General features: G+C 52.9%; 2 protein-coding genes across 7 annotated transcripts in view; one reads left to right on the forward strand and one right to left on the reverse strand.

Moving 5' to 3' along the window:
* The window catches only part of Nemp1 (nuclear envelope integral membrane protein 1), a 31,091-nt gene extending 20,906 nt beyond the window's left edge, over nucleotides 1-10,185 (reverse strand). Inside the window, exons 1-3 of one of the 4 annotated variants that reach the window (XM_052165450.1) lie at nucleotides 9,974-10,185; nucleotides 2,068-2,121; nucleotides 1,779-1,967 (exon numbers count right to left, since the gene is read on the reverse strand). In XM_052165450.1, the coding sequence (XP_052021410.1) occupies nucleotides 1,779-1,827 (49 nt within the window). In that variant the 5' untranslated portion in view covers nucleotides 1,828-1,967; nucleotides 2,068-2,121; nucleotides 9,974-10,185. Of the gene's footprint in view, nucleotides 1-1,393; nucleotides 1,570-1,778; nucleotides 2,122-9,973 lie in introns of those variants that run through there. The other 3 variants (XM_052165449.1, XM_052165448.1, XM_052165447.1) reach the window with 3 other exon arrangements.
* Nucleotides 8,778-16,429, forward strand: Nab2 (NGFI-A binding protein 2). Of its 3 annotated transcripts, none has more exons than XM_052165445.1 (7): nucleotides 8,778-8,968; nucleotides 12,230-13,100; nucleotides 13,500-13,633; nucleotides 13,958-14,009; nucleotides 14,095-14,227; nucleotides 14,434-14,625; nucleotides 15,606-16,429. In XM_052165445.1, the coding sequence occupies exons 2-7, from the start codon at nucleotides 12,246-12,248 to the stop codon at nucleotides 15,713-15,715; spliced, it is 1,476 nt and encodes a 491-aa protein (XP_052021405.1). In that variant the 5' UTR covers nucleotides 8,778-8,968; nucleotides 12,230-12,245; the 3' UTR covers nucleotides 15,716-16,429. The 3 variants fall into 3 exon arrangements, with proteins under 3 accessions (XP_052021405.1, XP_052021406.1, XP_052021404.1); XM_052165444.1 differs by lacking the exon at nucleotides 8,778-8,968 and adding an exon at nucleotides 10,526-10,977; XM_052165446.1 differs by lacking the exons at nucleotides 8,778-8,968; nucleotides 14,434-14,625 and adding an exon at nucleotides 10,525-10,977.
* The last annotated feature ends 377 nt before the right edge of the window (nucleotides 16,430-16,806 follow it).

A 16,806-nucleotide genomic window follows, 5' to 3' on the forward strand; every position in this document is an offset into this window, starting at 1 on the left:
GAGCAACATGGTAAGACTCTGTCTCAACAGGGCGATGACAGGATGCAAACAAGCAGAAAAGTGTGCTTCATGTTACTTTTTTTTTTAAAACTTATTATTTGCTAGCTTGTTTGTTTCCAGGTTTATGTAGCTCCAGTTGTCCTGGAACTCACTACGTAGACCAACCAGGCTGTCGTCGAACTGGAGAAATCAGTCTCTCTTGTCCTCCCAAGTGCTGGGAGTAAAGTCCTGTGCCACTATCTCCGCTTTTTGCCTTATGTTTCAATCCCCAGTACCCTGTAAAAGAAATCTCAAAGAAAGGAACTGCTGACTGTACTTAATATTCCCTTATTTCTTCGAATCCCAAGGTCCCATTTTAAAAGTATATTCAGGTAAACAGTCCTTCCAAATCCTGTTCTAGGCTTTTAGGCCCTGCATCTGGTAAAGAATCTTTCCTGGACATACACTCTCTTCCCAAAGGAAGTTTTCAGTCCCTTTTGAACAATACATCTACGGGTGTTGCGCTATCTTAAAGCCACAAGTGAGAGCAAGTGACAGGCAGGCAGAAACGGAAGGGGGCAGTATGAGAGTGGATGTGCGCTTAAAAGCTTTGGCTGTCTTTATTCTCTGGAGTTGCTGCTCCCTCCAGTGGAGGTTCGCAAACATCACTTATTTTCCCGTCCACTATGTAACAAGGGGAGGGGGGGACGGAACCCGATTTCTTATAAACTTTTTTTTTTCTGGTCGGGAAACACAAAATAAGTTTCTTACCCAGTCCGGAGCTGTCTGTCCCGCAGGAGGTACAGAATCAGTGTGTTTGAAAGAATGACTAAACTTGGGCTGATGGCCTCGCTATCATTTCTGGGCAACTGGACTATAATGTATAACGATTCCCGGTGTGTTCTCCAGGGCCGCTTGGCAAGAGGGCGGAGGCAGCTGGATCTCTTAATTCGAGGCCAGCCTGGTCTACAGGGTGAGTTCCAGGGCTACTCAGAGAAGCCCTGTCTCGGAAAAACATTCAGGTGAACTCTATCCCACACCGAGGTGTTGTAGTAAACTGGATGAGTGGGGCGTTTACCTTCTCGCGTCCTATTTCAGGGCGGAAACCCAGAAATCCGTTTTAACTCCGAAATTCAAGGGGCCCAGCGGCACCAAGCAGCCCCTAAATGGTTCCCCTCCCTCCCCAGCCCAGGCCTCGCTTCCCGGGGACGGCTCAGGCCTCTCCGCCCGACCCGAGCTCCCCGGAGGGAAGCCCCGGACCGGTCAGTGCGGACAGTCACCGGTCCCCGGAGCGGCTCCCTCAGCGCCCCGCGCCGCTCCGAGTAACGGGCCGCGCCCTCGGGATGAAACCACTTTTCCAAATTTAACGCCCTCGCGCCCGGCCCCAGGGCAGCCGCTGCCCCGGTGGTATTACCTGAGGCGCAGACCACGCAGCCGGCAACGAACAAGAGCAGCCACGCGGCGCCGCCACCCCCGGCCCCCCAGCACCAGGGCCCGGGACCAACCGCCGACCACACCGCCACTTTGATTCCTCCCGCCATGGTTGCCTCACACCGCCTCCTCCTCGCGAGCCCCTCCTCAGCAACTGTCTCCGAACAAGCAGCGCCAGCAGCCAATCAGCTGCGAGACCCGCGCCTGGTGGGGCAGGCGGGGCCTCGCGCGCTCCTCCCTCCCGCGCCCCTAGGAGCCACACCTCCTAACAACCCCAACCCTGGCAGTGACAACCGGAAGAGCCCGCCCTTTACCCAACCTGCTTCCGTCCGCGGTTTATTTACAAGTGAGATTGATGGAAAACTTACCCAATAGAAAATCAGAGTGGGCGAGGCCTCCTGAACTGCGTGTTTCCATCGAAACGTAGAGTTTCGTCTAGTTTTTCTTTTCTTCCTCGGTCATTTTATTACATGCAAGCCAGTGGCAACTCTTCACGAATAAGGTTCTCCAGTGACCGTTTTTTAAAGTAAAATTATTGACAGCCTGTCTCCAAAGGTCTGAAAAATGTCAGCGGTAAGTACAGGATCATTGTGCGTTGTCAAAGTTTTGTAGGCATAAACAACGTTTGAAAATGTAGACGGAGAACTGAGATTGTACCTCAGGGGTACAGCACGTTAAGCATGTGTGAAGCTCTGACTTTGATCCCCAGCGCTACAAAACAAAAACAGAAAACAAAACACACACAAATATATATATTTGTTTTGGTTTCCTTTTTTGACTGTAGATGTATGCACAAGGCCCTGGTTTGGGATCACCAACGCCACAGGAATAAAGCACAAGTCACGAGCATTTTTGGTTTTGAAACGAAACAAGCGATAATAAAGACAGTTAAATTTGAAAAATAACAACAACAACAAAAAAAAGCCAAGGCTGAGAGAGACAAAACACAAAGAGGATTCTGAGCTCAAATCTAAGTTCTTTCTGTGGCTTCGGCGCTTCCCAGTACTCGATGTACACATTTGCAGTCCAGGTACTGTGTGTATAGCACTTGCAGAAATTGAAGCACCTAGAAAAAGATGAAGATGGGCAAGGGAGAGGTGACTTGTGCTTGAAATCCTATCACGTGGGAAGTCGAGGCTGAAGGCTTGCTGATAATTGAAGAGTAGCCAGGATTATAGTTTGAATCCTGAGAACCTGTTTGTGTATTTATAAACATTTATGCATGTATATACATATATACACGTGTGTAGACACATGTATACATATGTACACACATTTATACACCCACAACACACATATAGATGGCCTATTGAGATGGCTCAGTGTGTAAAGATACTTATCACTCAAGCCTTGCGCTCTGTTCCCCAGAACCCACATGGTAGGAGAAAACCAACTTCGGCTCCCACGGGACCTCCATTCTGACTCTGTGGCACACAGTACCCCACACACAACAATGGATCAATTGATGTTTAAAAAAAAAAAACTTTTAATATCAAAGTTACCAGGAGGCATAGCGGTCCATATCTGTTAACCCCATCATTCAGAACACTAGGTCAGAGGATTGCAAATAAGATTAGCTTGCACTACACACCAAGAACTGTCCTCAAAACAAAAAACTTACATTAATGTGAAACAAGGGAAGTCGGACTATCACAGACAAGGAAGCATAAGTAGACATGATGAACTACATGTAATATAATATGGATATTGGAACAGGAAGGGGGAAAAAAGCCCAAAAAGAGACAAAACTGAGATTACAAGCATGAGTCACCCCTTCCCTGCCTGTCTTCCGATTCTGCTTTGGTTTCTGTGAGTACTGTACACATTCTCTGCCTGACCTGCAAATCTCAAGCTATGTAGTGGGAAGGAGCCTCGTGCACCGGAAAACTTAGATTTGAGCTCAGTAACTGGACAAAAACTGTAAATAGAGGCTGCCCAGCTGGCCCTGCAGTTAAGAGTGGGCACTGCTCCAGCTCAGGACGGAGTTTCTTCCCAGCACCCACTTCTGGTGGCACTAGCTGCTGTAGCTCCAGGGTGTCTAACGCCCTCTTCTGGCAACCACCGGTACTACATTCTCCCTACCTGCTGTAACTCCAAGGATTCTAACACCCTCTTCTGGCTTCCACGGGTACTACATAGGCACACATGTCAGGACATAATTGAAAATTAAAAAAATAAAATAAAATAAAACAGAATGAAACCTTAAGCTTGTTTTTTTTTTCTTAATGTAAGAGTAATACAAGCTAAGGGTGGCACGTGAGCCCTATATATCAGTGGAAGATAACAGAAGACAATGCAGATGTATAGGCAGTCTCTACTATCTTTTCAGTGTTCGAGGAAGTCAAAGCTGGTTTTAAAAACTCAATTCTAGCCATGCTCTTGTGTACGTAAATATATGTGTATGATTGCACATTATATATGTAGATGTGCAATTTTTTAGATATGGTCTGGCTATATGGCCCTGGCTGCCTTGGGGCTTGTAGCTGGCATCAAAGTTTCAGCGACCCTTCTGACTCTGCCTGACATATACGGGGATGACAGGCATGTGCCACCACTCTAGCATGCCTCACTTTTCTTTCAAACCCTCCTGCCCTTCCTCCCTCACATTCTCCCTTTGTTTCTCTTTCTCTGGCTTCGCTATGGGTGTTTTTTGTTTGTTTTCAGATTTGTTTTTATTTCAAGTGTATGGATGTTCCGCCTGGATGTACATTAGTGCACCACATGCCTGTGATGCGTGTGATGGTCAGAAAAGGTCTGTGGACGCTCTGGAGCTGAAATTACAGACAGTGGACTACCAGATGATGGACAGAACTAAACCTAGGCCTTTGCAATAGTAACAAGTCCTCCTAAGCACCGAGCCATCTCTTCAGCCTGGCTTTGTTATTTTATTATATATATATATATATATATATATATATATATATATATATATATACATACATATATATGTATATATATGTGTGTGTGTGTATATATGTGTGTATATATATATGTATGTGTATATATATATGTATGTATATGTATATATATATACACACACACACACACACACATTTGGTTTCTCGTGCCCCAGGCCATCTCAAATTCCCTATATAACTGAGGATGACTGTCAGCCCCTGCCCCTAACTCCCATGTGCTGGGACTGCAGGCACGCGCCACCTCGCCAGGCCAGGCCTTTCCATTCTCACCACTGGCTGGGCTTTCTCTTTTGTTCTCACTAAAGCCAAAACCAGGTGAGCTATTTTCAGGTTTGGGAACTGACTACATCAGATCGCTGACCTCTCATCACTGCCTCGATGAGACCAGGTGTCTCTAAACACGTCACGCTTTCATCATTCGAACGAGTGCTGTCATTTCAAGAGAGCAAGTAAAGCAGTCCGTGTCTTTCTTTTAATACTGAGGATACTCTGCAAAGCTTTTCAAGAGTCACCTTCGGTGTTTCACCGGCTACAATAAATATTCATTATCTGCAGGTGGACCTGACTTATGCAAATAAGCAAAAGAACTCAGAACAAGGCTGGTGAGTGAATGGTGTGAATACTGTGGTGGTAAACATGTTTCAGGTTTGTTTGTTTGTTTGTTTGTTTGTTTAATTTAGAAGGATAAACTGGCGTACGTTCGCTGTATAAAAGAACAACCCACCAGGCAGTGGTGGCCCACGCCTCTAATCCCAGCACTCTGGAGGCAGAGGCAGGCGGATCTCTGAGTTCAAGGCCAGCATGATCTGTATAGTAAGTTCTAGGACAGCCAGAAAAACCTTGCCTTGAAAAAAATCCAAAGGAAAAACAAAAGAGAGAAAAGATCAACCGAATGGCCATCTAAGGCAGCACAGAATTAATTATAGAACAAGTATTTCAGTAACAAGGCATAGGGAGAATGGCACTGGTGAGCCCGAAGTGGGGATGAGTGGAGACTGTCCGCTTGCAAGCTGCCCAGGTTTTTTGTCATGACTTCTGGCATGCAGCTGTACATGCCGATAGAGTACTCATTAAATAAAAATATTAAAAAAAAAATAACTACAGCTGGAGAGATGGCGTATCAGTTAAGAGCACTGGCTGATCTTCCAGAGGACCAGGATTAGAATCCCAGCACCTGCCGGGCAATGGTGGCACACGCCTTTAATCCCAGCACTTGGGAGGCAGAGGCAGGGGGGATTTCTGAGTTCAAGGCCAGCCTGATCTACAAAGTGTGAGTTCCAGGACAGCCAGGGCTATACAGAGAAACCCTGTCTCGGGGAAGAAGGGGAAAAAAAAAAGGAATTCCAGAATCCCAGCACCCACACAGCAGCTCACAATTGTGGTGATGCCAGTCCCTGGGGGTCCAGCACCCTCTTCTGGCTTCTACAGGCACTGCATGCATGTAGTAGACAGACATGAAGGTAAAACCTCTGTACGCATAAATTATTTTTTTAAAAAGTAACTATAATGCTATTCAAAGTTTGATGCTGCTTGATAGCTGATACTCATCAAGTAGAGAAAATTTCAGAAACTAAGTATATTTAGAAATATTCTATTGTTTTTGGCTTGTTTTTTGTTTTCTTCCATAGAGTTTCACTATGCAGTCCTGGTAGGACTGTAGCTCCCTACATAGGCCTACATAGAGTGGGAAGTGCTTTTAACTGCCAAGTTATCTGTCCAGCCTCATTTAAGGTTTTTTTTTTGTTGTTTTTTTGTTTGTTTGTTTTGTTTTGTTTTGTTTTTGGCTTTTTAGAGACGGGGTTTCTCTGTATAGCCCTGGCTGTCCTGGAACTCACACTTTGTAGATCAGGCTGGCCTTGAACTCAGAAATCTGCCTGCCTCTGCCTCCCAAGTGCTGGGATTACAGGTGGTTGCCACTGCCGCCTGGCTTATTTAAGAAGATTAGTAGCAATTTGACAAGTTTTACCCTCGCACCCAGAGACAGGGTTTCTCTGTAGAACAGTCCTGGCTGGCCTAGAATCACTCTACATCTGGCAGGCTTCATACTCAGAGGTCTGCCTGCATCTGCCTCCCCTGAGTTGGAATTAAAGATGTGTGCCACCAACCTGCTGGGCTTGACAAAGAGGCTTTACATTTAGTAGATATGATTTGGGTTTTTTGTTGTGGTGGTGGTGGTATTTATTTATTTATTTATTTGCACCTTCAACTGTATTTTATTTTAAAAAGCAGACAGGCAGAGTGACACAGGTATATGAATTCAGTTCTGGGAATAGAGCAGGAGGTTCAAGGTTAGCCTGGGCTATATACAGCCCTGTCTCAAAACTAAAAGCAGTAAGAAAAAAAAATGTAAGTTAAAGTAGGGCCTGGAGAGATGACTCAGCCGTTAAGAACACTACTCCTTCTTCCAGAAGACTTGGGTTGTTCCCCAGCACCCACAAAGACCAAAGGGCTCACAACTAGAACTCCAATCTGTAACTCCAATCCCAGGGGGTCAAACCCTCTTCTGGCTTCCTTGGGCATTGCACACGGGTGACACAGACATCCATACAAACTTAGTGTATTGGGCTTACGCACATCTTCATTTCTAGTAGCCCCCATCCACAGAGAACTTCTGGCTTCTGAAGTGTTTGGCTGTTCCATACAAATCTTGTCTCTCTTCACTTAACTTCCCGGGAGTCTTCCTAGAAAACTTCTATTCATATGTCAAGCCCTATGCTTCCTGGCCCAGACCAGATGCTTGTCTATTCCAGTCCTTTAAACAGGCAGACTGGGGCGGGGGTGGGGATGTCATTGCTGGTCAGAATTCCCACAAAAGACTCTACTTCTCACCTTTTATCTGTTTCCCGTTATTCACTGTGTATTGTTTATATGGTTGTTTCTCCTACCGATTGGTGTGTTCCTTACAGATATAGTTCATTTTTGAGAGGTTACGTATTTCCAGGCCCGAGGGGCTACAAAGTGAGATCCAGAACAGCCAGGACTGCAGAGAGAGACCCCACCTCAAAAACAACCTGGGGGCGTGGGGCCTGGCGTGATGGGTCAGCGGCTAAAGGAGAGGTGCTTTATGCAGAGGTCTGAATACAGTTTCTAGCGCCCACATAACAGTTCATAATAATCTGCCACTCCAGTTCCAGATGATCCAGTGCCTTTTCTGAACTCAGTGTGTTGTTGTACACCCAAGGTGCACATACATACACACAATCACACATAAAATACTTATTTTTAAGCGGCAGGGGAGGCTGAAGAGATGGCTCAGAGGTTACGAGCACCCACCGCTCCTGCACAGGACCTGGGTTTAATTCCCAGCACCCACGCACTGGCTCAGTGGGCACCTGCACCCCTGCGCATACACGCAAGAACACATGCACATGAAAAAACGTATTATTTAAAGGACATAGAAAACTGTGTCACCCATAAAGGATGAGAGGAATTAATTCTGCCTTGGGGGGGGGGGGGGAGGGGACGTCTAGAAGGGAGTGCGGTCTGAGAACGGTGAGGTGTGAGAAAGGTGAGGTCCAGCCAAACCTTGCTGAGTGAGTCTCTTTGGCACGGGTGAGGTGACGGCGTGGGGGGTGGGGAGGGAGCGGTGCAATCTGCTAGATGAAAATCTCCACGTGCCTGGGAAGACAATCCTGGCAGGCAGTGCGATCACTCCTCACCCACCCACTTTCTCCCCTCTCTTCAGTCTCTGCCACCCTTTTCCTTAAGAACTACAACTGGAGATACTGTTTCCGTTGCTAGAACAGACCGCTGTGGACAATAAAGGGATCTTAAACTTTGGTTAAATGACATCACTTGGCTGTGTTCTGCCTTTGAGATGACTGGAGGGGGGAGGGGGGAGAACAGGAGAAGGTTAAGATATGGTCTTGCAAATTAGGGTTTTGGGAAAAATGGAGCCCGGCAGAAGATGAAATTAAAAAAAAAAATGTTCCCACTCCCCTTTTGTCAACCCCCAACACACACCTGTCTCTGTGAGAGCACACACACACACATGCACACACACCCTTTGCTAAAGGTTGGAAATTCCTTGTTCTCAGCGGAAGAGAGTAGGCGGGTGTGTGTGGGTGGTAGCCGTGGGAGGAAAGCGAAGAACAGACATCTCAGCTGCTCTGGCTGCGGGCTGCGGGGGCGCTCTGGGCCTGTGGTGGGGCCTGACAAGTCAATGCTGCTTTTGTATTTTTTTCAATGTATGTATTTTAAAATACACACACGAGGACTCGGATACAATCTACAGACACAGATACACAAGTAGATATAAAGAAACAAACACATAAACTCGAAATATTGTCAATAGTCTTCAATCTGACTAGCACTCTACAATTAAGCGTTTCCACACAAACACTCTCTTTCTCACTCTCTCACTCTCTCTCTCTCTCTCTCTCTCTCTCTCTCTCTCTCTCTAAAATCTCACGGCAAGTCTTGAGAAACAAAGCTACAAATGATACTCTGTAGTTTCACTCTCACACTCAGGTTCCCATCGGGACCCATTCTGACCCACAAAGGGACCCGGGCAAGTGTCTCAGCGAGATCTATCTCCTCTCCTTCCCCCGCCCCACCCCGGTCCCAAACACAGGAGCCAAGGCCTCAGATTCGGCGTCTGCCTCCATCGTCTTCTTTCCCGGACCCGGACCAGGCACACAGTAAGTTCCGGCTCCCAGCTTCATGCCCCAAGCGTCCCCACCCTCTACCCCAGCACTAGCCTGCCCTCTCTCTCCAGACCCCAGGACTTAGCGCCACCCCAAAGGGACCTGTGGGAGGGAGGGGGGCGCCCGGAGCAAAGGCAGTGTGGGCGAAGGATGTGCGTCACGGGGAGCGTGGGCAGGGGGAGGGCGGGGGCACGAGGAAACCCGGGGCCAGCGGCTGGCAGCCCAGACTCCAAAATAACCGGACGGGGGGGGGGGAGGGGCGCCGCACACCTCGAAGGAAAGGCCGTCTAGTTGCGCCCTCCTTTAGTAGCAAAGGGTCGGGGGAAGGACCCTGCTCCTTCCTACCATCCCTAGTCCATTTGGAAGGAAGACAAAAACCCTGAGCCATTGAAACCGTCCTTCCTAAAGTACCCATTCCTCTTCGGGAAACCGAGAGATCCCCCCTCGTCAGTCTGGAATGAATCTGGAATGTAGAACCCGCCCCGACCCACACCACCCACGCCCTGCTGGGGCAAGCCACTCACAAGTGCGGAGCCGAGGGGCGGAGCCGAGGTTTCCAACTAGAGGGACGTTTCCTCTGGCCAGTCAGCCACGCTTCAACCCCCACCCTCCCTTTCCCCCAAAAGCCTACACAAGCCCCCCCCCCGCGTGCCCAATACCCCCCAGCCCTCCTAGCCGTGGGCGTGTAATGGGAACCAGATGGGGCCAGAAGAAACCGAGGGGGTTGGGCTCCTTGAAGGCGGCCGTCCATGGTGGGCAGTCACGTAGACTGACTACTCTTAGCCTCTCAATGAGCTTCCACTACACTGTCCAGAGAGGTCCGATAACTCACGACCTCAGAGAAGGTCGCTGCCTTTTCCTGGCTTTGCCATCCAGTAGGCCTGGCTATCGGAAAACAGGGTGCCACGGGAACATGGTAACCCCATCCCTGCTCTACCTAGCAACCCCCGACGTGCCTAGCCAACGCTCACGGAAGTAGTAGATTCTAGTATAACTTACGACCAAGGTTTGAGAGCCGCCTCTTCATATTACAACCTTTGGGCCAGAGAACCGTGTTGAGACACCGTAGCCCCGCGCTACCAGGTTTACCCTAAGGTACAACCTAGGGGAGCCGAGCAGGAGGAACCGCACACCCCGACCCTTCGCCAACTTTTCCCCATCACTTCTAACATTCAAACTAACGGCACGGCGCGGCCGGAGTGCGGCCAACGGGCGTCCGCGTCGTTGTCTGGACGCGTGTGCACGTACGTGCGCGTGTCTTTGTATACTTGTGCGTGGTTGTGAAACTGCGCTCTCGGCTCACAGGAGTAGGAGTGGTGCAGGGAGTAGGAATGTAGCCGGCGGGGCGCTCACGTGGGTACGTGGGCGCAGAGAGGGCCGGCTGTGCATCCGGCGTGGGCGGCCAGGAGCGACCTGCCCCGCCCGTTGGGTCCCCAAGCTCCCCCTTCCACAGCTCGGCCTCGGTCACCTCGGTCCCCAACTCGGCGCCCGACTCTTGAGTCCCCGCCCCCGCCTCCTGCTCCCCACCTCCCTCCCTTGCCCCCCCTTTCCCCCAAGTCTCCTCCTCTCAGTCTCCGCCGCAGCCTCTCGGAGGCTCAGGCCTGGGCTCCCACCCACCGCCTCCGGTCCCAGCCCCCGGTTCTGCCCACGCCCTCCTCCCGCCAGCCCGGCAGCCAGCGCAGCACCGGGCCTCGCTCCCCGTGCGTCCTGCGGGGGAGGAGGCGCGGAGAGGCGGCAAGCGCAGCCGGGGAGGTGGGGGCAGAGGCACAGACAGAGGCGCGGAGGCTCCGAGAGAGAAGACGTGGAGGGAGGGACGGAGCCTGGACAGCGGTGGACCCGGGCCGCGCGCGCCAGGCAAACAGCAGCGCGCAGCGGGCGCCGGGCACCGAGAGGGGAGGCACGGGTGATCTCTGGCCGTCCATGCACAGAGCGCCCTCTCCCACAGCGGAGCAGCCACCTGGCAGAGGGGATAACACCCGCCGGACCCCGCAACCCAGATTCAAGTTAGTGGGCAAAAGGAGGTGGCAGGGAACGGAGATGGGTGGGGCTGGACTCCAGAATGGGGTCTGGAGGGTGGAGGTCGAAAAGAGGACGTGGGGAAGTAGGACGGAGGTGGGAGGTGGAGACTGTTGGAAAAGGGGGGTGAGGATTCGAATTAGGGGATCCTGGGAGCAGACAAAGACCCGATGAACCTGGATACGATAGAGTACTGCCTCGTTTTCCATTCCAGGTTTACTCAGTAGGCATACCTGGCACGTGAGCCCCCTGCTAAGAATGTCCCTCAGTGCCAGGGGAAGCGCCAGAGCTTGATCTGTCAACAGTGTAAGGGGTGGGGGCGCTTAGCTGTCTCGGTGTGTCATTAGCAGGCATCCGGGAGAGTTAGCGTCGGCAGGCCTGAAGGGGGTGTGCTTCGGGCCTCCCTTGTCATGCAGTGACCGTTCACAGGGTGAGGAGGGGTAGCTCCGGTGTGCAGCCCCTTCCTCAAGAGGCCTTCCGCCTCTCCCGCACTCCCTGTGGAAGATAAGGGTGGAAAACAAGGGAGAGGAGAGTAGGCGGGAGCCCCCAGGCGGTTTTCGCCCACAGACGCTGCTACTGTGGGAGTGTGTGGGAAGACCGGCCCCAGAGCAGAACAATCAAGGCTTCCCTCCCCCTCTCCCAGAAGAGAGGGGCCTGCTGAATGGGGGAAGGACCAGTCAAAGCAGATGGGGTAACTGGAGGGTACAGGGCAGCCTGGAAAGTTGGGACAGATTATAGGAAGGGTGCTTCTAATCCCTGGAAGCTAAGGACAAAGGCAAGGGTCTGCCAGGTTCCCTAAATGCCAGGGAAGAGGCCACACCCCTCCCTCTCAGCTACCTGGCCAAGGAGTAAAGCGGCCAGCAGTAGCCCTCAGTATTCTAAGTTAACTTTAATATGGGATGTTACAGTAAGTAAGGTTGAGGCTGCTGAGCATTTAGGGGGAAGAGGTAAGGGCTGTAATTGGTAGGTCCGGCCATTTCAGGGACGTTGTAATGAGTCTCAGTGCTCAAGATTGCGCTGCCCCAGACCAGAAAGATCAAAGTAAAGGGGGAGGCAAGCGTTTTCTAGGTAGGGCAGCTGGCCTCCTGAGCTCCTGGGCGGCCGTGCCCCTGAGCAACTCTCAGGTCTCAGTGTGCTCGGCCTTGGGCTCCGGGCAGGAAAGAGGACAATTGTTAGTGTGGGTTGGTACCCCAGCAGGGCACTTGTACTCACTGCCCCTCTCCTGCCCTTCCCTCTCAGGGCGAGTGCTCCAGCCATGGCACTGCCTCGAACACTGGGTGAGCTGCAGCTGTACCGGGTCCTGCAGCGTGCCAACCTCCTCTCGTACTACGAGACCTTCATCCAGCAGGGAGGGGATGATGTGCAGCAGCTGTGTGAGGCGGGCGAGGAGGAGTTCCTGGAAATCATGGCACTGGTGGGCATGGCCACCAAGCCACTCCATGTCCGACGTCTACAGAAGGCTCTGAGAGAGTGGGCCACCAACCCGGGGCTCTTCAGCCAACCAGTGCCTGCTGTGCCCGTCTCCAGCATCCCACTTTTCAAGATCTCTGAGACAGCTGGTACCCGGAAAGGGAGCATGAGCAACGGGCACGGCAGCCCAGGAGAAAAGGCGGGCAGTGCCCGGAGCTTTAGCCCCAAGAGTCCCCTTGAACTTGGAGAGAAGCTATCGCCACTTCCCGGAGGACCTGGGGCAGGGGATCCCCGGATCTGGCCAGGCCAGAGCACTCCAGAATCTGACGTTGGAGCCGGAGGAGAAGAGGAGGCTGGGTCTCCCCCTTTCTCCCCACCTGCAGGAGGAGTCCCCGAGGGGCCTGGGGCTGGGGGGATGGCTGCAGGTGGTGCAGGGGGTGGTCCAGACCGCCTGGAACCAGAGATGGTGCGGATGGTGGTGGAGAGCGTGGAGAGGATCTTCCGGAGTTTCCCCCGGGGTGACGCTGGGGAGGTCACGTCCCTGTTGAAGCTGAATAAGAAGCTGGCTCGGAGCGTGGGGCACATCTTCGAGATGGACGACAGCGACAGCCAGAAGGAAGAGGAGATCCGGAAGTACAGCGTCATCTACGGCCGCCTGGACTCCAAACGGCGGGAGGGCAAACAACTCAGCTTGCACGAGGTGAGGACCCGGGTCCTCAGGACTGCCCTTCCCTCCTGGGGCTCAGTTCACAGGCCGCTGAGGCCTCTTCCATCCTCCACCTCTGTGTCATCGTCCCCCCCACCACCCAAGCTCCTTCCACACACCCACATACACCCACCCCCAGCTGCTGCTTAACATCCATCCATCGAAGAAGGGACAGCTTACGACGATAGCAATGAGCCCGTACTGCTCACACCCTAGGAACAGGAGGCCCTGGTAGGGACAGAGCTCCCCACCCCTGTCTTTAAGGTCAGGCAGTTCCTGGGTGGTATTTAAAACAGGCACTCTTTGGATGGGCCTTCCTTGGTGGCGAAGGGGAAAAACAGGAGGAGAGTCAGGAACTCAGAGTCAGGAACTCACACTGGCCTCTTGCCACAGCTGACCATCAATGAGGCTGCTGCCCAGTTCTGCATGAGGGACAACACGCTTTTACTGCGAAGGGTAGAACTCTTCTCACTGTCCCGACAAGTAGCCCGAGAGAGCACCTATCTTTCTTCCTTGAAGGGATCCAGGTGAGACCCCGCCCCCCACCAGGACTGCTTGCTTGGAATCCTGCCAAGGCCTTGGCGCTCCCCGCCCCCCGCGGAGCTCAGGCGGCTCTAGGCCTGCTTCCCACCCACCTGCTTGACTTCCCCTTGCCAACTCAAACTTGTCTGAAGCCTGCTCTCTGCTCCCAACCCCACCCCACCCCTCCCCTCACATAATGACTGGACTTCCAACTCCTGTCCAACCAGCGTCTTCTTGCCATTTTAAAGTAATGTATGCTTCCTGGCCATGAGTTGTGGAGTTGTGGGGCCCTTCCTAACTGCACCCTCTTTATTCTTCGTTTTCCACAGGCTTCACTCTGAAGAACTGGGAGGCCCACCACTGAAGAAACTGAAACAAGAGGTATAGTTTTGGGGGCAGGGAAGGACAGCCCTCCTCAACCACTGCCTTGCTGAGCCCTCATTTCTCAAATTTTGGGCATCCACAGGTTGGAGAACAGAGTCACACTGAAATCCAGCAGCCACCTCCAGGCCCTGAGTCCTATGCACCCCCATACCGCCCCAGCCTAGAGGACGACAGCGCCAGTCTGTCTGGGGAGAGCCTGGATGGCCACTTGCAGGGTGAGTGCGGTAGAGTACCTTTCTCTGCTTTGGGAGGAGGTGGAAGCCGGTGGGTGGGTCGCTGGAATGAGCCAGGAGTCACCTGCCTGGCACAGGGTTGGGAGGCCTGGCTGGATGGGTTCAGAGGAGCCTCTGGGAATGACTGTCGGTTGAGGGTGGGTATCCCTGGCGGCAGCCCCTGACCTGACCAGTGCCCATGCCCACAGCTGTGGGGTCGTGCCCAAGGCTGACGCCGCCCCCTGCTGACCTGCCCCTGGCATTGCCAGCGCATGGGCTATGGAGCCGCCACATCTTGCAACAGACACTGATGGATGAGGGGCTGCGGCTCGCCCGCCTCGTCTCCCACGATCGCGTGGGCCGCCTCAGCCCCTGTGTGCCTGCGAAGCCGCCTCTCGCAGGTGAGGCAGCCAGCAGTGCTGTCCCTAAACGCCCCAGCTATTCAGGCCCCCACGTGGGTCCTCGTTTTCTAGGACCTGAGGGAGGAAGAGGGACACAGCTGTCAGGACAGTAGGAGGAGCTCCAGCTAGCCAGACCTTGAGCGGGGGCAAGCTCCAACCGGTTATTTCCAACTGGGAGGGTCTGATCCAGGTGGGGATCTTTGACCAAGGAGCAGAGAACAGAAGGAGAGGTGAAGGTGAGCAGGACAGTCAGCGGTAAGGGAGGCCTGGCTAGAACTACCTAACGCAGGGAGTGGAGTCGCTGGGAGTTGTAGGGTTGGGGTTCCCCAGCTTGGAAGCCAAGGAGCCCAAAGCTGGGCACTTTGTGTGTGCATAGGAAAGGAGTGGGTCCCAGCAGAGGGGCGGGCAGCCTCTGGGCTGAGAGTGACGCCGCAGGCAAAGCCACCAACCCCGGCTTGGTATTTTTAAACCGTGCGTGGGTGGGAAGTGGGGGCGGGGACTGAAGGGGTGCTTCTCTTGAGGGAGGAGCTGGGAGAGTCTAGCTTCCTGTGTTTCCCCTGATTTGGCTACCAAAATTTTAGGGAGCATTAACAGGGAGATGAGGCCTGGGAGGGAGCCGGAGGTGGGGGGGGGGAATGGGCCGCCTGGGGAGGGGGAGGGGCAGGGGGAGAGGTCATAGCCAAGCCGCCCCCGCAGCTCCTGACAGAACCAGAAATTCCAGCAGAGCAGAGGCGGGTGAGACAGGGAGAGACACACACACACACACACACACACACAGAGACAGAGGGCTACACACAACCAGAATAGGAGGGGGAGCCGCATACAGCTTGAGTGTGGAACCCCCAGACACATGCAGTGGGCAGGAGGGAGTAATTCAATAAATGGAGCTGTCTCAGCATTTTCTGTGCCTGGCTTCATAACAATGCTTCTGCTCAGCCTCCAACCCAGCGTTCTAACCAACCGACACCTCTTTCCTACAGAATTCGAGGAAGGGTTGCTGGACCGCTGCCCAGCCCCGGGACCTCATCCCGCTCTGGTGGAGGGTCGCAGGAGCAGTGTCAAAGTGGAGGCAGAAGCCAGCCGGCAGTGAAAGTGGGGGAGTCTCAGACCCAGGACCCAGACTTCTGGCTCACTTAGACCCCCCACATTCTCCATCCTTGCACTCGCCACTACCCTAGAAGGATCCTTCTGCTGCCCTCTGCCTCCAATCTGCTCCATGGGCACAGAACTATGGGGCTTCAAGCAATAACAAACGGGCCTAGCCAGAGGACACACGGAGGGTGCAAGGTGCGCCTCACCTGCCTCAGGGGCACGGACTTTGCCTCCAGCCTGCTGGGACTCTCATCAGACACACACACACACACTCCAGGTGGCCAGCAGTGGTGTGAGCAGCTGAACTACTCCTCTTGGACACGGAGAAAGAGAACTTCCCCAGGAAGGTCACGGCTTACAGTGGAACCATCTGCTCTGAGACTGGGGGCTTGGGAAAACTGGGTCTTCCCTCCCCATCCCCATTTTTTTGTGCTTCTAGTTTGTTTCTTTAATTTAACAAGTGCTGCAGTTTGCCCGGCCCCCTTCTCATCGCCCCCCCCCCCCCAGCAGTCCTCTCTCTCTTGCACTGTGTGGGAGGGTGCCCTGCAGTTCCCTCCACCAGCCCCTGAGAGGCCTGGGTTGGACCCTGGGCCTCTTCAGCCGGCAGGACCGCAGCACCTGTCGAACACTTAGCGTGTCTTTCTTTTCAAATTGTGTACAGTAGATTATTTATTTTGTTATTTTGGAATAAAATTTATTTTATGGCTTAGGATCCATGACCCCCTCCCCCCCAGTGAGGGGAAAAAGGACTGGGTGAGATTCGGGGTGGGGGGATCGGGGGCGAAGCTGGCAGTGGACAGAAAAGTACAAGAGACAGCAGCTGGGGGCCCCAATGCCCAGGGAGTTCACACAGTGAGGTCTGTACCCTGACTCAGGCTCTAGGAACACTGGGAGCATGAAGCCTCCCAGACTGTAGCTATATGCATGTCACAGCCACACGGTTACTCCCCAAATGATACTGGGGTGCTGTCTTATACAATGTCTCAGCCTTCCAGATAGGTAAGGTCACGCGGGCAAAAGCAGAAGATAAATGTTCCGGGTGGTCATACAGCGATGTGTGACATCTATAGGTTAACATGTCTCGAGTAA

This window comes from Apodemus sylvaticus, chromosome 20 (genome assembly GCF_947179515.1).
Source record: "Apodemus sylvaticus chromosome 20, mApoSyl1.1, whole genome shotgun sequence".
NCBI classification, from domain to species: Eukaryota; Metazoa; Chordata; class Mammalia; order Rodentia; family Muridae; genus Apodemus; species Apodemus sylvaticus.

Excerpts from the sequence above, each read along its gene's own strand:
- Nab2 (XM_052165444.1), top strand. The coding sequence starts at position 10,895 with ATGCACAGAGCGCCCTCTCCCACAGCGGAGCAGCCACCTGGCAGAGGG. Across the intron at positions 13,634-13,957 it reads TCTTCCTTGAAGGGATCCAG|GCTTCACTCTGAAGAACTGG; the intron begins GTGAGACCCCGC and ends CGTTTTCCACAG. Across the intron at positions 14,010-14,094 it reads TGAAGAAACTGAAACAAGAG|GTTGGAGAACAGAGTCACAC; the intron begins GTATAGTTTTGG and ends GGGCATCCACAG.